This window comes from Seriola lalandi, unplaced genomic scaffold, assembly GCF_002814215.2.
Source record: "Seriola lalandi dorsalis isolate HSWRI2012SDOR001 ecotype SW California unplaced genomic scaffold, Sedor1 jcf7180002054326, whole genome shotgun sequence".
Lineage (NCBI taxonomy): Eukaryota > Metazoa > Chordata > Actinopteri > Carangiformes > Carangidae > Seriola > Seriola lalandi.
This window is the reverse complement of record NW_019524879.1, coordinates 723,856-737,592: the sequence shown is the minus strand read 5'-3', so window position 1 is coordinate 737,592 and position 13,737 is coordinate 723,856. Positions and strand designations below refer to the sequence as shown.

Genomic DNA, 13,737 nt, shown 5'->3' with positions numbered 1-13,737 from the left:
GTTTTGTATTTCATAATTGAGAGAGTGTGTGAACTCTGTGAAACCAGGGGAAACACCTGCTAACACCACAATGATAAAATTTATAGATTTGTAGTCTACATGAAACATGGGCTGTGACAGGTGATTGACAAGCACGTGAGTGTGTGTGTGTGTGTGTGTGTGTGTGTGTGTGTGTGTGTGTGTGTGGTGGGCAGGTGGAAGGATGTTTTCACAGCTGAGACGAGCCTTGCTAGAAAAACATTAGTGCACTTGTTCAAGTGATCTCCATGCTGGCCGTCATGAGGGCGTGGTTGAATGCTTGAAGAATTTATTCAAAACAGCACGCCTTCTTTTTTTCTCATCATTACTGACTGACAGAACGTTATCACTGGTTGTCCTGATCTCGCACAGAGAGTGAGCGTATTCTCTTATTTTGAAGCTCCATATTAGTTACTTCAGCTGTCGTGTGTTCCATGTGTCTAAAGGCTGCAATGAATGTTGAGGCAGGGGTGTGTATGCGTTCTCGATCTGCTTCCTATGATGGAGGTCAGCAAGCCAGACAGTCTCTCCCTTTCACAGACATATGCACTGTTATGCCTCTTGAGGGGCGTGGGGGGTGGCTCATGTTTTCCAGCGTGTCATGTTGTTATGCAAGTCCCCACAATGGACCAGGGAGGGAGAGAAAAAAATGTTGAGAGGAAAGAGGGCCCTGGGTAGAGCTGTGAGTAGATTGTAAAAGTAGTGCATCTGGACAAAAATGACTTTAGTAGGAACTTTATACCAATCATGTGCCTGCAATCTGTCATCTTCAGTGATTCAGTGGGATTTAATCATTAACACATAGTGTATGACCAACATTTACATGTCCATAATCTTAGTCAATTAATTCTTTGGTAGAATTAAGTTTGGTGGGATGTAACATTTTAGTAAAGCCACAAGCCAAAGGTTTTACTAAATTGACTAGTTTTGAAACAGTAACAGAAATGATTAAACAACAAATTTGATCATAGATAACTGTGTCAGTGATTCTTTGAAAAAATGAACTGGTTCCTGCTTCTCAACTGTTCGTATTTGTGGCTTTTTTTTTGCAGTTTTAAATCATTATAAATTGAATATCTTTGGGTTTTGGACTTTATTCAGACAAAACACGAAACTTGACGTTGTGCAAAGATGTGATGGGCAAGATTGTCTTACATTTAATAGACTAGAAGATTACACATTTCATCAAAAGATATCTACAGACAATCTATAATGGAACCTGACCTGATAAGCTGAACTGTGTTGGGAAACCAGATGTGTGTGGTTTGCTACATGGCACAGCAGTTCTAAAGGGGCTGTCCGTACAAACAGTATTCAACAAAGTTCTGGTTGGATTATCCTATAACCCCCCAAAGCCCGAGCTACCTATCCTGTCTGTGAACTTCCCCTCCCCCTGTCCATTCCAGAGTGCAGACAAATGTGAAAGGTCAAATATCATCCACAGGGTTACAGGCTGTTGTTTAACAGCCATTACACAATAATGGACACTCACCTGACCTTTTTCCCTCTCTGTTTATTTGTCACTTGAGAGCTCGGCCGTGGAAGAGCCCTCTCAAAACCACACTTCTACAGCTCTTGTTACCTGACCTGGTCTTGTTGTTCTCCATCTTTCTCTTCTCTGTTGTTTCTGCCTTTTCTTCCCCTTGCTCATTACTAACTCCTTTTATTCAGTCTGTATTTGTGCGTTTGGAAATGTGAGAACAACAGTGGCCGTCCAAAGCAACATTCTAAAGATTTGTTGGGTGTTTTGCAGGTCTTTTAAATTGATTACCTTTGTTGAACTTGGGCACTTAACCTTTTCAGTTTTACCCGTTGAGCTAAATACAGGACCATCTGCTTGAACCTTAGCTTTGGGTGTGACATGCAGTATAATAAAAGAAATGTTGTTTCATCTTACAACAGGAATGTGATTATCACCAAATGGAGGGTGTGGAGGGTGTGATTTGTCACCATACTAGCTCAGCTACATGTCATGAATCCTTAATTCTTGACTTGGCCTCTAGCAGCAGGGTGGACTGAGTACTTGGAAACATTTCAGCTGCTGTGTGTGTGTGTGCATGTGTGGAAGGAGATCGGATTACTTGTTCAGAAATAATTAGATGAAACATTAAGGCTATCCGGAGCGACATTCAACACCTCATGGTGATGTAGAATTGTTTTCAAACTGACGGTGAGTGCAGTGGCATGCAGTATTATGCAAATACATAAAAATGGGTGTGCATCTGCATGTGTGGGTAGCATTGAACACAAATCAAAACAAAGGAGCTTTCACTGTGACCGCCCCTTCGTCCTGAGATGTCATGACCTGAATTCATTTTTTTTTCTTTGCCTCTGATGTTTTAGCTTCCCTTTGCTGAATGGGTCTACGGTCAGTGCGAGTTCTCAGGAGTGTGTTTAGACTTTAAGGATGGAACAAGTCCACAGGGAATGCAGCTGGGTGTGTCTTCATGGCAATATATAGACACAAGTGTGTGTTTGTTAGTCTCTTTGCTAGTAGCTGTATCTGGCTGCCTGGGAAGTGGGAGGAAACTAGCTCTGCAAAATCCTGGCTGGAAATCTGGGGATGGAAGCACTGGCCAAAACATCTCCCCTGGGTGCGGCTGTGTGTGGGACTCTGCCTCTTTGGTCCATGTGCATGTGAGTGTGTGTGTGTGCGTGCATCAAGCAGCATACAGACACTCCACTCAGCCCATATGACATTTAAATTCTTCGAGAGGAGGCTTGAAATGGCAGAAAATGATCAGTCTCAAAAGGGCCTGTGGTTGTTAAACTCATACAAACTGGTCTCCTCTTTCTGTGAATCTCCCTTTTCCAAAGCAGTTTAAATCCCCCTCTCCGCCCCCTTTTCCTAGCTCATTAGGGCTACAAAGCCATGTTGCCCAATCTACCTTCTGACCCCTCGCATGACAGGATTTAATAAAACAAAAAAACAGGCTGAGGCCCAGAGAGAGTTTAGATTAACCCTTTAAAGCTACAGTGGTATTTCACTATTGAGTAAATAACTTAAAGGAATTGGTCCCTCTGTTGAGAATTCCCTCTTTCCCATAGTGCTGAGGTTTTTCCTTTTCGTCATTTGATTGTTAACAAGTTTGTGTTACTTGTACTATTATACATTGTGCTAAAACTAGGTATAGTTCAAATGTTTTAAACCTTTTGGTTTTAAAAGTGCCGTTGATACCAAAACCTCTGCAGTTAGTGTTTTCAAGGAGTTTAGACTATTACAGCTCCATCATAACGTCAAGGGAATATTATTCCACTGTTGCTTAGAGTGACTGGTAGAGATAGAGACAGGACAGACCAGGGGAGAGACAGGACCTGATGTGCCTAATGTGTCTCTATAAAATGCACTTCTACAAAGAGATTTTGAGGATGTAGACATGGAAATCAATTTTTTAAGTCCTTGGGTGGAGGCTTGTGGCATTGTGGGAGAAGTGCAGTTTCCATTTCTTTCTCTTGGATGTTAGTTGGATCACTGACTCATCCTCTCTGTATGAATGCTTTTGTGTGTGTGTGAAGCACATCCATGATTACCACGATCACCTCTGAATGGCATTTTTAATGGAAAAATCCACATTTAAAAGCAGCTTATTCAATATTCCTTGAATTTCTGTTAAGTGAAGTTTTTGAGAGAATAATCATACACATATAATCATTGACGGAGAAATCCTTTGTAAAATCCCAAACTTACCTCTAACAGTAGCAACAAAAGGCCCTGATGTGTCGCTGAGATTAATCATGTTGAAGTTTGATTCAGGCGTGGGACCTTTGCTGTTTCGTGACTGGTGAGGATAACAAACTGAAATCAAAGTTAACTATCAGGAAGGGAGGCTAAAAGGAAGAGGGAACAGCAAAAAAGTTAATTACAACATTTCATCACAAACTCCTGCAGCATACTGAGTGACAATACAGTGGAAGTTTCCTTTAGGCAAGCAGATTTTCTGTCTAATATTGAAGCTTACTACAAAGGCATGGGCATGTGACTGACCTTAATTTTTAGTGATTTAGTTCATATATGGACTAGACCTTATGTGGTTTCTGGGGCTTATGGGAGATGAAGCTTTGGTGGTCAGTCAGAGGAGGATATAAATCTTTTCTTTCAGGAGCCACTTCATGGCTAATTTTATTTTCATAAGGCCGTGTGGCATACAGAGCAGTTTCTCTTTTTCAGTGATAATCTTTAAGTGATTATCTTACTAATGATTCAAGTTCAAATACCAAACATCTAGTAAACAAACAGCTCTGAATGTCATATAAACTCAGCCGATGTTTGTGGTGAGACATGAAAATAAAAGGTTTCACTCATTTCTTCCAACCATTAGTCAGACGTGGGATGTAGATTTGAAGAACTACCATAGGCAAACGATGTGTGTGTATGCATGCATGTGTGTGTGTGTATGCATGTGCGTGTGTGTATACATGTGCGTGTGTGTATGCATGTGCGTGTGTGCCAGACAGATGTTTACGCACTCGCACGGCTTTATCCAGGCTGCTCGATTCTCTCGGGGTGGTGTGCGAAGACGAAATGACAGAGAGGGACGCCTGTCTCTGGGTTTGTGACTGATGCAGCCCAGTGGAAAGTCCCTTTTAGGGCTCCGACTCCTTCAGTCACTGCCAAGGCCAGCCTCACCCAACCCAGTTTATTCCTCTGAGTTGTGACCGGACCAGCTGCTGCAAATCTCCATGGAAGGAAGTGGATGTAATTCAGTCAGACTCTGGAAGTTGGTCACGGGTGGACTGGGCTGGTATTCCTCCTCTACTTCCTCTTTGTGAAGGAAAGGAAGAGAGAAAACAAAACACAGGAAAATGAACTTTCTCTTTATGTTTCCCTCCAGCCCCTTCCCCTCCACACTCACTCCCATCTCTCTCATTCACCCTCTCTGTGGGAATAGAGTTGTTTGCTCAGTTGGTCCTCATTGACTAAATATGTCAATGAGCAAATGGACTCAGGCCTTTACTCTGTCCCCTCTTCCACTGCACTGGCTCACTGACCTGCATCAAATGTCAGGAGCTATGTCACAGTTTTGATTCTTATATCCAGCAATACTTCTGTGATTCTGTGAGTCTGTTTTTTCTTTGATTTGTCATTGTTTCACTTTCATGTAAACATTAGCAAAGGAAGTGGTTGTTGTAGTCCAGAGTGTCAGCAGTATGTTTTTAGGTTTAGGTCACTGGGGGTCATGTTTATCTGAAAATGAGAGCTGTCGTCTCTGTCAGTACTTTGTGTTTTCACCCGGGGGGGGGGGAATCAGCTGTCAGTTGCAGCAATGCATATGACACACACACACACACACACACACACTTTAACACACGGATCTGTGTCACCTGTTGCGTATCTTTTTAATTGACAAACTGAAACAGTCCCTGCTCTTGTCACTCACTTTTGTCACCGTCTTGTTGAGTGTGTGTGTATGTCTGTGTGTATGTGTGTGATGTCACATCAGACAAGCCGGCCCAGCACCCCAAATAAACACACCCAGAGTACTCGATAAATGCTCTAACACCTCTACTTCCTCTTTCTCTTTTCTCTCTCTCTCTCTCACTCTCCCACCCCCACCACCACCACCACCACCACCTAGCCTTCCTGTTCCGGATTTACTGTTTTTCTTTCTTTCTCTCTCTCTCTCTCTGCCTTTTTCTCTTTTTAGTAAAAATTCTTGCTTTCCGTCATGAATTTGAGTAAGTGGATGTCTTGGAGAAAGCGTAACTTTTTCAGAAGGAAAGAAAAGCACGGAAGTAGTCTTGATTTAGGTAAGTGGATGAGCACATCTGTAATACATCTGTGGAGGAATTTAACATCGAATTCTGAGAGTAATTACTGGAAACTAAGCTGTTTATGCACTTAACTTACAAATTGACCAACCGCTGTTTTAATAGTTGAAAGTCTTTAAAACTGAACTAAAGGTCCAAATGGTGCTCTGGTTGTCTTCACAAAATGAGATTAAACGTACCAGTTGTTGATTGTCACACTAATTCCTACCCACAGGAGAAAAATTCAGATTCTTCTCTGCCGTTAGTGACTTTTATTTATTGCCGTTTTATGCAAGGTACTTTTTAAATTGTGTTGTTCTATTATGCATTGTTTTCACTCTACATATATTGGTTGTTTGTGTAGATGTGCTGAATCTTGAGCATCTCTACTGCATGTGGTTTACTTTGGTGCATCCATCAATTTCTTTTGCGTGGATCAGTTTACGTCTTAACAACAGAGAAGCCGGCAGAAAAGAGGCCCTGACTCTGTCATAAGAAAGAGAAACTTGACGAGCTTGTCCAAATGCAAAAGTGCATGTGATAGAGAAATTTATTGTAGGGGAGTTTTTCAGTCAGAAGACTGTGGTCCTAAGGTCCTTTTTCACAATTGTTTCATGTTTTTGTTTCAATTTTTCACGTCATATCTTCTAGTTTTTTGTTTAAGTCCAGGCCTTTTTCTCTGTATGATGTTATCTGTTCCCAAACCAGTGGGTGTCTGTTCATACACACACATACCTGACTTCACTTCTTAATGACACTTTTCCACCTTGCCAGTTAAATTTTTCTCATTTTGGCAAACAAATCACTGAAGCTCTTCTAAACATGTTTGATTGCTCTCATCCAAGCGCCTGTGTAGGTGTCAGTGTAATATAATATATCTGGGGGATTAGATTAGATGAAGGTGGGCATGTGTTGTTTCCCAAACTTTGAGTTGGGTAGATTTCCAGCAAATGCAGATGAGAAGGTAAATGCCTTCTCCCCACCACATTGCTATCACTATGGTCCTGTGTTGTTGTTTCTGATCTTTGCCTGATAGGCTCTTCTTTATCTCTTTTCTTTCCATCTTGCGCTGGCATTTGCGTTCTGTCCTGTTTGCACGCAGGGATGGTACCAAACAGTGTTTATCGCTGTTCATCTCCTATTGCATGATGCATTACGACCCCCCCCCCCACCCCTCCCGGCTTGCCCTGTCCTGTTCTGCTCTGCCCCCAGTCTGTTTCCCTTTCATTGGCACTGTCCCTCTTTCCCTCCCCTCTCTCTCTCCGCTGTTGCATTCTTCTGATCTTTACCTTCCTCTCTGGTCAAGGAGCGACTGAGGCAGAGGAGAGAGGAGGAGAGGGAGCCAGGAATGTCAAATTCAGTTTTGTGCTGATACTCTTGGATTATCTCTTCTTCCCGTGTTTTTGCTTTTGCTGCTTCTTTGGTTCAAGGTTTTGGCGGCTTACAGTAAAAGATGGCAGAGCATGTGCTCAAACTCAGAGGTAGGAACTTTGACAGGTGTGTGACACATGGCTTGATGGCAGCTAGGTATACCACAGGTGGTGTTCTAAAGTGCTGTAGACTCAGACTGCAGATACTGGTGACAAATTCTGTGTATTTTTATTGCTCTTCTGCAATCTGATCAAAGTGTATGAAAGCTTTGTAAGCTTGCTATGAAAGCAAGGCATTATTTTATCAAGTGGATTGTCAGTTTACCTGCTTTAGTACTTTTCTAACTTCGGTAAATGCACCAAATATGCTACAGGATTTACCACAGTTCAGATATACTGTAACTGTTATACTGTTCAGATATACTGTAAAGAAGCTTTTTGGACATTTCTAATTAGTTTTTAATTGTCATGGTCTGTAGTCTTTTATGGAAAGGTTTACAAAATGCAACCCGTCTATCTACATATCAAAAACCAAAAAACATGTTCTTCTTTCACTAAGCAAAGCCAATAGTTGGATAGAAATGTTTCACTTGTCGGCATCATAATATTGTAACAATGTTATATTAGACTTAAAACACATGTAACACCAAACAATGGTTTGACTGAACTGGAAGAAATTGCCCACTTGCATTTACTTTACAGTTTTCTCTTCCCTCTCTTTTCTTTGCTGACTGATTTTACAAGCTGCAGCGGTGATTTACAGTTTGCTTGTTATATCTGTGGTTTGTGAGGTGACCTGGCTTGCCGCTCACAGTTCATCAGTATGCTCTGACTTCACTAAATTCCACTACCCCTCACCTCACCATTATTGCTCACCCATAATTTCACCAGTTCACGCACCTATGTACATCACAGGGGTGTTTTTCAAACTGCTAAGTGGGGATATTGGCTAATCTTTCTGGACGTTTAGAGTGTTTTCCTTACAAATTCCCAGATCTTGGCAAGGGAAAAGTGTCAACAAGGCTGTGCCGGCTGGGACAAGCTTAGACAAGTGACCACTGGAAGGAGGAGGGAGGAATGCATGGGAAATTATAGGAATTCTATGCATTCCTCTCAACCTACATAGTCAAAATAATGCACATCTCCACGAAACAAACTGTGAATAGGACTGAGTTGTGCACTTTTTTTGTATATATATGCGAGGAAAGGAGAAAGTTTATCAGAGGGCAGGTAAGTTGAGTGATACACAATGGTTGGCTTGAAAGCCTATCAGTGTGATTGTTGTAGGGCTGTGTGTGTGTGTGTGTGTGTGTGTCCTGTGTAAAGATTAGTGGCCTCCAATATGCTGTGGGTGGTGCTTTCACTGAAAGACAAGATAGCTAACAGCTGAGCCTCTTTCCAGACAGCCGTTAAGGTTTAGTTAACACTGAGAAACTTCTTTTATGAGTGTAGCCTCTTCTTGAGAGTTGTTTCATTGCCAAGCTAAGAGCTTACTTTAAAGATCCCATATTTCAGAAAGTGGGATTTCAATGTCTCTTTTGATTATAAAGTAGGTCTAGGTGCTATATAAATACTGTGACAGTATCAAAACGCTTAATCCATGGAGAAATGCACACAGCCTGTATTCAGAAACTGCTTTAAAATGTGCTGTTGGGATCTCTGTAATTTCGTGATGTTACAACTATACAGTTGCTGCCCTAAGCCATAACCCGAGCACGGACCCACCAGCCACCCCAGACCCACCATCCACCCTTTTTTGTTGTCTTAACTTTATTAACAACACAACACCACATGGTCATTCCTTGGCTGAACTAGCAAGCTTCGCAACTGAAAAATGTTGAGGAAACATTGCACCATGGTTGGATATCAGGAAACCAATATATCATTGCACAGCCCTCCCAAGTAAGATTAGAGACCAGTGGCTAAAGTTTATTTTTTATGAAATACCGGAGCATTTTAGTTCACATTCAACCATCTGTTCGGCTCATTTCAGTGCTGACTGGCCATTGCCACTTGCATTAACCTGACCTTTACTTGAGTTTTACCAGGCTACAGTAGTAGGCTAAGATCCATTACCTGTGGTTGGCTTGGCCATGTCACTCAGAAAACAGTCTGCCAATCAGAAGAGAGGCTCTTGCCCTGTTTGTTTTTGCTGCTGTGACTGATCACCTTGACAGCTTTCAGACACACATCCTAGTTGGTATTCTGCCAATTAAATTTCCAGTTACTTCAGCTGCTACCGCCCCTAAATGTGTGATCATATTACCTGTGTTCAGTGGCCACACATGCATTTTAAAGCTTTATCGAAACACCGACTTGGTTAAAGGTAGTTGTTCCTCACTGGTGCAGCTAAACTTAAATATCTCTATTTGTCTAGCCTCTGAGCTCTGATGTTTACTGTGTGATGCTGCTGTGGAAACCCTGATGGTTTGTTTGATTTTCACCTCAGTGCCTCCCACTGTCCCCCCCTTCTCCCTGCTGTGCGGTCACAGGCTCTCTCCACCTGTGAGATGGAGGGATGTACTGGGAGGCTGGGGCTGTATATTTTATGTGTCTACTCTGTGTTCACAGCTGGCTACTCTGAGGAACATGAGTGTTTCTGTGAATTTTTTTTCTTCCTCAGTTATGTCATGATTTGTTTGCGGTTCATTTTTCTCAGTTTGCTCAGCGCTGTTAACTCGTGGTTATGTAACGTTGGTCAACATTGGGGCAAGGAATGAGAGCATTTGATAGATCATGGTCATATTTAACAAAAATAAATTTACATATGAAATTCATTTTTTCTTTCTGAAGGTCTTGTGTTAATAGAAATCTCTAGAAACAGGCTGTGAACACAAATGTCTGAGGTGACAGAAAAGCTCTTAGTGGAAAAGTAAGCGAATTTGTCCTTTTGTTAGGAAGGGAATCCTGCACTCAACTTGACACACAACACTGTGGTCTTCATGCTGTGGAGTGGGTATGGGTGTGCATACAGTATATTGACAGCATGTGTGTGCTCACTGAGCTGCGAGAGGATACCAGTGGGATTTACTCTTCCTGATATAATCGCTACTTCCTGTTTGGCTGTTGCGAAAGAGAAACATTTGTATATCAGCACATTCACTGTACATGACTCTGCACTGTTTGTGCAAAGTGTCATCCCTCTGCTTACACTGAAGTGTGTGAGCGTGTATGGCTCATTCATGTTGAATATGATGACTGATTATTTGACAGGGGTTGAATATTTGTTCTGCAAACAAATGTGCCTATGACTCTTGCCTCACTGTGCTGGTGCAGTTTGTTCATTTCTACTCACTGGGCTGATGGGATATCTTTATCATATGACTGAGTGACCCATAAAGACTGTTTTCCAGTAAAAGCTTGCCAGTATTACAAGACTGCTGCAAGTTGCCTTGAATAGAACCAGGCAAAAAAATGTACCTTTTAATATTAGTGGGACCTCAAATTCAGCAGTGCCTGTGAACAGTGATCTTTTCTGTTTGATTAAATGATATATAAAACAACATTTATATGTTAATGGATTCTCTGTATACAATAAGACCATGCTTAACTGTCAGTAACAATTAACATAAGTAGAAGGCAGATCCACCATTTGATATGTCCAACGCCTCTACTGATACTTTTTGTGGGTATAAATTTACACCAGGCCAAGATAGCACGTTGACAGACTTCAGCACCCAGGCATCACATCCTGTAAGTGTTTGTGATCTCTAGCAGTGTACTCTTTAAAGCAAAGGATCACAGGACTACAGTGACAAAACTCAATGTTTTGCTCTTTTTATTTTGCATATGTGACTGAGGACACGTTTCAGCTAAATGGTTAGCCTCACTGTGGAATTCTTGTAAAATGTGCGTGTTATTGCTGAAAAATTTTGCCAAGTGTAGTTTTAAAATTAATGTTGATTCCAATGATGAGTATTTCATGGTTCCAGCAGAACTAATTAGAAAGTAAGACCTTTACTTACAGGTATTGGACATTAAATTAATTTGTGAGATTCTGCACCTTCTAATTCCATCAGCCTGAAGCTGTAACTTTCAGTCGAAGCTGAATTTGAGGTCTCCTCATACAATAGCACAAACACAAACCCCATGTGCCGGTCACTGTAGGACCACAGCTGATTTGGCAGTGTGTTTATAATGTAGGTGTGTGTGTATGTTTTTTACCCTCATATAAATGTCAGCATGAGAGGTATATAGGACATATGGTACATCCATGACTGAAGTAGTGGGCAGATGTAAATAGTCACAAGCAAAGTGACGAAAGTGGACATGTGTAATGTTGTATTCATGTTGTATATACAGACTCCCCTTGGTAAGGGTATTTTCTCTCTTGCTGAGTGCTGACACACACACACACACACACTTGAACACATTTGCACACACACAGCCCTGCCGCTCCTTTGATCCGTCCGGCAGTAAGACATTCCTGTGCTGTGGCGAGTAGGAGCAGCAGACAGATTGAGGGGGAGCAGAATGCATGAATCAGGTGTATTGTCCTCTTAAGGTGGTATGGTGGAGAGCCCAGGAGACCTGAGCCCCCAGGGACCCTCTTCTCAGGGGCCTCGGAGGCCGTCCACAGGGTGTCGATAAGGCTGTAAGGACAGGAGGCCTCCATATGGGGCTTTTTATAAAAGGAAAATTGATATTGTGTTGAAAGCGCACCTGTACTGTACCTGTCCTGCTGCTCATTCTCATTGTGAACTTTTTTCTGTTCTTGCCAGAACTTTTCTCTCCCTGTGGCTGTCTCTATATCTTTTTTGGCCCCTTTTTTCTTTTTTTTTTTTTCTTTTTTTTTTTGTGATTTCGTCTTGTGGTCTGCCTGTCTTTCTTTCCTCCTCTCGCCTTGTCTGTCCGGACATGGTTAACCATTCCACCTGTAAGTTATCTACTGTGATTGATTGCCATCAGTTATTGGGCCCCCTGTCATGGCACCTACTCTTTGTACATCATGCTGTCGTTTTATTTTTCAACACAACCCCTCTTTTGTCTCCTGCATTCTTCTCTACATAGACTTCTTCATTCATCACCACCTTCAATCGTCACCTCTTTGTCTTCTTCACCTCTTAAGAAAGAATCCTTAAGGTATTATTGTTGCCCCCACATATTTATATGGAAACATGGGTGAACACACTCTCAGGGGGGCATTTTACAGTGTTATAGTTCAATACACTTTAAAGACAGTGGCAGAGAAGAGGATGCAGTGCAAGTGTATACCAGTCCAGGCAACAAGTCTCCCCTGCTTTCCTCCACCTGCATAACTCTACATACTTGTTGCCCCAGACCCAGTAATCCTCACTTCTGCATCCCCTGACATTTCTGGCAGAAATGATTTTTGTTGATGTCCTGTTGTGAAACATCTAGCCAAAGTATAGAACATCAAGATGAAATGGAAATTGCAGTCAAATGTTTCAAGTGAAGTGATTTTTATTCATATGGCTCAAAGTCACAAATTATTTTCCTCAAGGGCTTTACAATTTGTACAACATATACAACACCCACTATCTGAAGACCCTTAACACCCCTCTATTCCAGCACCATTTATCTCATCCCTCACCTCTTCACCTCTCACCCCCACCTCTGTACATTCTTGTTTTTATGCTTCTTCTCACCCGGCCAGCGGCTACACACACACACACACACACACACACACACACACACACACACACACACACACACACCCAAACAAAGAAGCCGACGACTGCTGGGGCTAGTGATCGTAACCTTTGACCTTTTGTTCAGTTCATGGTGCTTTACACAGCGGCCAGTTGAATGACAATGGCAGTTTGATGTGTACATGTACACTTGTACCACTTCTCCACCCCTATATTACAGTCTTAAACTGCAGTCAGGGTGTTAAGAAGCAGATGTGAATGCATTTCTTTTTTTGACTCGTTCCCTCAGGTGTACACATCTGAAACAGACCGCCGACTGAATGAACCGGTTATTTAAGAGGCCAAAGAAAGGGCACGAGGAAAAACTAAGGTGTAGGTTCCTGATATAGTGTCAGATAACTAAAATAATGCATAGTAAATGCTGTTTTGTGCTTTTATACTTCAGCTAAACTTTGTGTAGGAATGTGATTCATATTCCAGAGTTTAATGAACCAATACTGTATATCCTGTATGTATGGTATATCAGCTAGCATCCTCTATGTGCAAAACACATTCATTACATAGTCTTTAAGGGTCTGTCCTGTTTTATTATTTAGTAATAAGTTTTGTCTTATAGCAATAATGGTTATTTTCACAATAAGTTAACCTTTTTACATTGTTTATCTGTTGTTAAGTTGATAAAAAGTCAACACATAACTATTACGGTCTTCACATTAAAAATGCATTTTTTTGTGAAGCCCTCGTGAGCAACAACAGTACATAGCACATCGCAATTAGCTAACCGGAGCAACTTAATGGTGCTCCACAGAAAATGTTAAAAGAAGTTAATGGGTATCGCTCACATCTGTGACCAGTACATATTTTGAATCATTACTTTGCAAATATATTCAGAAATGCTGTTGAATTGATTAAGTTTGTCGCCACTGATTCATTATCTGATCATTAAGTAGGGATATGGAAACAGACACTAATTATCACTGTACGGTATA

The 13,737-nt window shown here is 41.6% G+C and overlaps 1 protein-coding gene across 3 annotated transcripts in view; it reads left to right on the top strand.

The window, feature by feature from the left end:
* utrn (utrophin) overlaps positions 1–13,737 on the top strand; it is a 170,390-nt gene that overhangs the window by 4,007 nt on the left and 152,646 nt on the right. For 2 of the 3 annotated variants that reach the window (XM_087174192.1, XM_087174191.1), the window contains exon 1: positions 5,670–5,766. The exons of the other annotated variant lie outside the window; for it this stretch is intronic. In XM_087174192.1, coding sequence (XP_087030318.1) covers positions 5,685–5,766 — 82 coding nt within the window. In that variant the 5' untranslated portion in view covers positions 5,670–5,684. Of the gene's footprint in view, positions 1–5,669; positions 5,767–13,737 lie in introns of those variants that run through there. 3 annotated transcript variants of the gene reach the window in all.